Genomic DNA, 7803 nt, shown 5'->3' with positions numbered 1-7803 from the left:
CCCCCCCCCCCCCTTTTGCATATCTATTTCTGGTGCCTATCTCTAACTCTCCATGCAAACATCACCTCACCCTGTTTCCTCATTACCTCCACTCCATATAACACTCACACACACCCTTGAGTCTCCTGTATATCAGTGTCCCATTACTGTATGATTCCACCTCTATTTGATTCATTCCTCTCCTGTAGTAGAATCGTTCTCTCCTTCTTTGAATTCTGACCTTTGAACTTTGCTCATGGCCCTTTAGGAGTGTCCACTAAACCCCAAGGCAGTGACCCTGGGAGAGCTGTACGGAGAATACAACCTCTCCACCAATGAGTGGACAGACGGCGTCCTCTCCTCGCTTATGAGGACAGCCTGTGCAGGTATGTGTTGTGTTGTGTTGTGTTTTGATTTGTTCTTTTGGTGTTTTTATTGTTTTTTTTTTTTGTTTTTTTTAAGTGTACCCTGTGAAAGCTGTGTAAATGTCAACTTAACTTGAGTTTAAAGGTAGGAAACAAAATATTGCGTAACATTTGGATTCAGCCATTTGTTTGAATCACACTTATAGTCAAATATATGTGCATATAAAGACTAGATTGTAGATCTAAAATGTAGATTTCTGCAGCAGTGCACTTTACTCTTGCGCTTCTACACTTTATATGTTACTCTTGCGCTTCTCTCTTCTTCACATCAATACAACATCAAATATATTTGCCTCCAGAACTGTCAAAACTTGTTAAAGAAAAACAAGTTCAGGTGTCTCATTAAAGGGAGAGGAAGCTACTTGGTTTTGCAGCCTTAGTATTGATTTGTTTTTTGAAAGAGTATCATTGTAATAATACACACTTTAATTATATTAATCATAATGCTGAATGATTACCAGTTTAATTGAAGTTTAAAGAAACACATTTCTGGTGTGGTCTTACTAATGGGCCTGTGGAGGTGCACAAGACTCAAAAAATAGAAGAAACATTGTTTTTGGCCACTGATGTACATACTACAGCCTTTCAGATTCAAGGTAACACAGTAGTTTAATGCTGGTTAACATTCATTCAGTAAAAGTTACAGCAATAATTGCAAATAACAGTAGAAATAGGTCTTGCATTTAGATTTCATATAGGATTCATGATGGATAAAATAATTTATTTTCTCATTAAATGTATTTCTGAGTGACAAAAAAATCAAAAGGTTGTGAATGGGATTTCATGTTGACTTTGAGGCTTGTGCTCATCAAGAAGTTTAGAAATTTGCTGACTGAAATAGCAGTCGCAGATAGCAGGTGCGACGTCAGCTGAAGCACTGACAGAGACAGAGGAAAGATAATGAGTCAATGAATCCTGATGTGACAAAAAAATTAAAAAACAAACAGAAGAGAGAAAGAAAGAAGCAAAGAACGAGTGAAAATGGTTGTAGAAAAGTTTGCTGATTTGTTTTCATTTTGCCATCCTGTCCAGCCTGGTCTCTATCCACAAACCTTCTCTGTCTCTCTGCCAGTCTCTTGAGTATCACAGGAAATCACAGAGCTTGTTTTTTCCAGCCTTTCTCTTTGATCGCTATACAGCTAAAACAGCAGGGATTGGCAGCACTTGTGTGTGTGTTTTGTCAGTTTTTGTACTCGTTTTCTGTGTACAATCCAATATGAAGTTTGTCAATCTGTCCGAAGTAGACTCTCAAGTCGTTCACGAAGGATGCGTTGTGTTAGTCTGGTATTTCTTAATTATTGGTCTATGTACTCATGCAGCGTTGAAAATATATTCTATTAAAATAATGTATCATTTTTGTTCTTAATTGTAGTGTATCTCTGTGTTTTGTAATTTGTAGCTGGTGTCACACTGATCTGGTCTTTTTCTTGTTCCTTGCCCCTCTCTTCATCGCTCTCCTATCTTGCACATTATTCTGACATTATTCACGTTATTCTTGGCCAACAAACAGCACAAATCCCCTCTCTTTCCATCTTTCTCTCTCTCTCTCTTTGAGTTTTTCAATTTCAGTTTGATGTATTGGCATGACAAATAACAAGAAAGGATGGCTGACAAAGAAATTCTCTTCAAGGAATTCCTCCGTTTCCTTCATTAGGCACTCTCTCTACTTTTTTGCCTTTAAACTGTTTTTAAGAAGCCTACTGAGCCAAATTCCCCTTACTGAAGGCATATTTAGAGGCCTACATCTTAATATAGAAGTTCTCCCTAAAATAGATTGTTGAAACTTCAATACGTACTTCTTAAGAGTGTTATTAGGCTAAGCTGAACATGATTTTACAGCGTTGACTTTTGCATGAATGAAAAAAAATTATATTACTACAGTGGGTCTCTGATGGTTAACATTGGAGTCTGTGTGTGTGTGCACTGCATTGTTCTTTTGAAACTGTCTGACAGAGCCAAAAATGTGCCTTCCCCGGATGCTTGTGTTTCTCTCTGGACTTCTGCAGTCCCTTCCTCCCTCTGTTTCCCTTTGAATGTTTCAATGGGCTTCATTGGCATGACAAGTAATGGTGCATTTGCCAAAGAGAATGAGTCAGTGAGTATTAAAAGGAAAATACAAAATAAAAAGGAGAACATTTTAATTAAGCAGTAAGGTACAACAGACTGCTAAATTGTGAATAATACAGCACAGCCTTGAGTACCTTAGTGCTTATATAAAACAATTAGGACACAAGTGTTTATTACAGAGTCTTATTTTTTCATTAAAAAATATTTGAAAAAAATTCATCAAAGATATAGTTCACCCAAAAATGAAAAATTCTGTCATCAGGTTACTTACCTACTGTCCCTCATACAGTGGCAAGTATGGTGCTGCCTCTACAGCATTCTTTTTGTTCTGCCGATTATAGGGAAGCTGTTTAGTTGTTAAATTGGGATATTTGTAAATACTTTTTTGCCGTTTTCATTGAACTTTGTGCATTGAGTCATAGTAAAATATAACTCCGACTCAGTTTTGTTTGGTTTGCTATATAAGAACAACCATTTATCTTGTTCTTTGTTTATTTTGCCATGTTTTCAGCCTGCTTGTTCCCGTTGCTGGGTTGTTTGCTGAGTGTGGACCTAGTCAAGTTGATTCCCAAGTGGATTCCCATTTCTGGGCCAGATAACTTTGCATTTGTTTAGGTTTCCCAGTGTGTTTAATTTAGTCAAATTTAATTTGTGTTCTAGTGTGGTTTAGTCCAATCACATGATTATTCTGCTCTTGAACCTCTGTCTGTAGTGAGAGGCATGTTTTGCTAAACTCTTGAATTTACAGGATTTTATACTGGTACGTTTGGAGACCACTAAGTTCTAAATGGTTTCAGAGTTTAATTGCCTGTTTTGTGTCATCATAGTTAATGGATATCAGCATAATTATACCCTGCATGCATTCTTTCTGGAGTTCCATATACTTTTTTTCTTTTTTTTTTACAGAATTCAACAAGCAAGGTCTCAGTTGGGTGTTTTTCCCATTTGGCGAGTTCTTGGTTTGTTAGTGGACCACACACCTCGCTGCTATAAAAAGCAATGGCCTCAATTACTGATTCTAATATTTTCAGCCTCATTTTAATTGAAATCTCAACAGGACATTGCCTTTTTACGACACAGTGGGCCCTGTGAGCCATTCCTCTCAATTCTTTCACCGCAGGGTTGATGTTGCCTGTGGACCTGAGTTTCAGGCCTAATTGTACTTTGATGAATGTGTGATATAATTGGATATGAATATGTTTTTCATGCACGTACATCTGGATCTTGAAGGTCAATATTTGAGTTTTTAATTTTAGGTTTACTGCCAGGGTAAATGGTCCAGTCTGTCAGTATTGTTCTAGTAGGTCCAACTTTTGCTGTGATCCTGAATCAGAACCAGGTCTGAGCCAAACTGAGTGATACCAGAAACTATAGCTGCTGATTGAAATGGTTGGAAAATACTAGGCTCAAGCAACAACTCTCTGTGCTACAGAGATTTTGTTTTTCTTTTATAGCTGTAATTTTATTCAAATATTTTCATTTAGTTCATGCTTTCTGTCAACAATAATTTATTGTGAATTACCCCCTTCAACACTTAAAATTTAGAATTATAAGACAATCTGCAGCCAGATGGACATTATTACAAAATAAACCCACGGTCAGGTGATAAAATTTTGCATAACCCAGTGTTGACTATTTTGGATGAATGAACTGCTGGCGGTTCATTAAACGGTTCCTTACCAGATAAATAAATGAATGAATGGACTTGGAATATAGATTTTAGTTGAAATATTGAGTCTGAGTTGAAGAGGTCAAAGAGTGATTCAAGAGATGCAGCTATGTAAGAAATTGGTTGGGCCGATGGACAGTGCAGTTTAGCGGCCATTATACAAAAATATTTGACTTCAGAGTGCAATGATCGATCAGTCAGGATGAAATATTCCAGACAGTTAAGCAATAATGTCATAATTTTTTATGTCAAACAGCAGATAGAATGGAAGGCTTTTATAAAGTTATGGCAAAAATCTTGCAATTTTTGTTTGATATTTATTTCAATGAATGTTAGAAGCATAATCAGATGTGCTGTAATTTTGGTATTAAAAAGTCAATTTTACTTCTAACCAGGAGATTGTGTGCTTTTTGAGGAATTCTAAGAGTCTGGTATTGATTACTACAAAACAGCCTTCCCTAGTTACCTCCCACACAAATGCTTTAGTCATTATTACGGATAAATTCATTCCCCCTTCAAGAGCCATATTGAATAGCTTTTGGAGAGCAGACTGGAATTAGTACATTTAGCTCTAGTGCATTTGCTTTTTAATGTGGTCGTTTTGTCTTGAAGCTCTTGCGCGGTAATGCAGAGATCTAATGGATTCTGATCTCAATAGCTTATTCGAACACCTCAGGCTGTTTGTTTATTTAATTTAGCTTAGAACTCTCTTTTTCTCCCGCTTCCCCTGCAATTAAATTTTCCTTTAGTTTGTGCCTAACTTCCTCCTCATACTTTTAACCTAATTTGTAGAGCCGTTTTGTCTGTAGCCCTTATACTGTATACATTAAACTCTTTCCATCACACAGACAGGAGTTTCCTATCAGTCCTGAACTCTGTGACCATACTGACCAAGAAGACGACTCAATTACCATCCAGTCGCATCACCATTCTCCTGCCAGTCATCAGTCCAATCAAAAGCAATTGTTCTTTTTTGCAGCTGTTCTCTCTTTTTTCTGGGGCTCCTTCAGTTTATTTTTCTATCCCAGGTGTCAGTAGGGGTCTCAAACTGGTCTTAGAGGGGTAGTTCAACCAATAATGTAAATAATAATTTTCTCACTCATGTTGTTTTAAACCTGTACGCATTTCTTTCTAGAAACCAAAAAATGAAAGTTCTGTCATAATTTATATGGATTTCTATTATAATGTACTGTAAAAGTTTAGGTGGAATGGACTTTAAATAGAGAGACAGAAGTCTCAGGTTTGTTAAATATATCTTCATTTCTATCATGACAACTCTCTGAAGATTTTAGCATGGTAATGGATGTGACAATGTTAATGTTTTTTGTCTTGGCGGAATAGATTTGCTACGCTGCTAAATAGCTGCTGCTGCTGGTTATTGCTGTTGTTGATTATTGCTGCGGCTGCTGCTGCAAGCAAGTACAGGAATTTGCTGCTGTCAATACATATGCTGTGAGTATTTAAGAATACTGCTGCTGCACAAATAGCATATTAAATAACCCGTAGCAGATCTATACAGGTGGAGCTGGGGAAGTTGGAGGGTTTCAGAGGAACTCTGAAAGCATGCTGTGAAATGCTCTAGTAAATGCTAAACAGCCATTTAAATGTAAAGCAGCAAGCTCATTGGCTGCATATGCAACATGAACCAATCAGCTTGTGCCAAGTAGTTTAATGCTGTGAATATCATCGGTTTGCGTTGAGCACCCATCAGCCAGCACCATCTAGAGTTTCATGACAGAACTTGGCATTTATTTTTCTAAGATTAACAAAAGTATTTTGGGTTTAAAACGACATGTAGATGATGTAAAATGATGCCAATATTTACACTTTTCGATGAACTATCCCTTTAAGCTGTTGTTTGATATTTGTGTGTGAATGCTTTTCTGATATCATTTTGAATGTAAGCGCACAGTTTGCAGTGGCTCAGTGCGGTTTGTATCTGTTGCCTGTGTCCCCTCCTCCCTGTTCAGAGAGGGAAGATGGCCCAGAGGAGATGTGACACTTCCTGTAGCTGTCTGTGACAGGTCTGGTGTTATTCGCTTACCCAGGCAGCCAGCAGGCCTGCTGCTTCCAGACAGGGTGCGTTTGTATGTGTGTGTATAAGACAGATGGGTTGTGCGCCATGTTTGTGTTTTATTGTTTTGAGTTCAGTAAATGAGACACACATGGGCTGATAAAGGGACAGGAAAAGATAAATGATCAATTAGAGGCTTCACCACAATTGCCTGCAAGTCTCTCTGGTGTCTGTGAAACCAATGTAGGGAAATAAGACTGACAGAGAGAAGAAGAGAAAGGGAAAATGAAACATAGAGAGACAAAGAGATCCAGGGTGTATTAGGCCCTGTTCAGAGAGGGAAGATGGCCCAGAGGAGATGTGACACTTCCTGTAGCTGTCTGTGACAGGTCTGGTGTTATTCGCTTACCCAGGCAGCCAGCAGGCCTGCTGCTTCCAGACAGGGTGCGTTTGTATGTGTGTGTATAAGACAGATGGGTTGTGCGCCATGTTTGTGTTTTATTGTTTTGAGTTCAGTAAATGAGACACACATGGGCTGATAAAGGGACAGGAAAAGATAAATGATCAATTAGAGGCTTCACCACAAATGCCTGCAAGTCTCTCTGGTGTCTGTGAAACCAATGTAGGGAAATAAGACTGACAGAGAGAAGAAGAGAAAGGGAAAATGAAACATAGAGAGACAAAGAGATCCAGGGTGTATTAGAAAATTCACATTCATTCTGTGCGTGTGTGTGTGTGTGTGTGTGTGTGTGTGTGTGTGTGTGTGTGTGTGTGTGTGTGTATGTGTGAGAGAGAAGCACTAACACTACCTCTCTGTGTGGCCGAACTCAGATGAGAAGCCTGATGAGAAGTGGATTGTGTTTGACGGGCCAGTGGACACGCTGTGGATCGAGAGCATGAACTCTGTAATGGATGACAACAAAGTCCTCACACTCATCAATGGAGAGAGAATCTCCATGCCCGAACAGGTACCGGTGCCAGACCATACTCTGCACACACTAAAACCTCTGATGCTGCCCGCCCAGGGTTATTTCACTTCTGATTCCAGACCTGATACTGTGCACTTCGCCTCACTAACCCATCAGTGTACTACAGAGAACTATTTAGTATTTCCTTCTAGGGTTGGGCCGATAGACGATGCCATCGTCCATCGCCGATGGCTGATAGACATCACGATGTTGAGCCGGCATCGTGATCCCCCCCCCATTCCCCCACATCCCAATACCGTGTTCGGAAAGAAAATGACGTGTAGGCGGAACACCTAAAGGGAATAAATATTAGATGGGAGGAAAATATATATTTCAATATTTTTCCTCGCAGTTATATAATTGGGTAATTATACTACATATTTCGGCATCAGGGAGCCGCTATTATACCTGGCATTGAAACTGGCATTGTGCTTTTGAATGCACGATCGCTTTTAGTTTCACTTTCACTTTCGAGATTCGCGATCGCACATACTCTGTTTATACTATGGAGCGGCAGTACTTGCCACACATTTTATATGTTTGTCAGTGGTACTGAGGATCTGCAAATCATTCACCATCGTCCTCAGTCATCTCTCCTTACTCTGTTTATGTGGTAAGTGAAATTTTATGCACTGTAATGTAACAGGCAACCATTACACCGTGTCTACACCGGACGCTGCG

At 39.0% G+C, this 7803-nt stretch overlaps 1 protein-coding gene across 1 annotated transcript in view; it reads left to right on the top strand.

The window, feature by feature from the left end:
- LOC107597073 (dynein heavy chain 2, axonemal-like) overlaps window positions 1–7803 on the top strand; it is a 156265-nt gene that overhangs the window by 95164 nt on the left and 53298 nt on the right. Inside the window, exons 40-41 of the mRNA XM_016287985.1 lie at window positions 248–365; window positions 6986–7122. Coding sequence (XP_016143471.1) covers window positions 248–365; window positions 6986–7122 — 255 coding nt within the window. The remainder of the gene's footprint in view (window positions 1–247; window positions 366–6985; window positions 7123–7803) is intronic.

This window comes from Sinocyclocheilus grahami, unplaced genomic scaffold (genome assembly GCF_001515645.1).
Source record: "Sinocyclocheilus grahami isolate Dianchi unplaced genomic scaffold, SAMN03320097.WGS_v1.1 scaffold227.1, whole genome shotgun sequence".
In the NCBI taxonomy this organism is placed as follows: domain Eukaryota; kingdom Metazoa; phylum Chordata; class Actinopteri; order Cypriniformes; family Cyprinidae; genus Sinocyclocheilus; species Sinocyclocheilus grahami.
The sequence above is the reverse complement of the archived record's forward strand: the minus strand, read 5'-3'. Positions and strand labels throughout refer to the sequence as shown.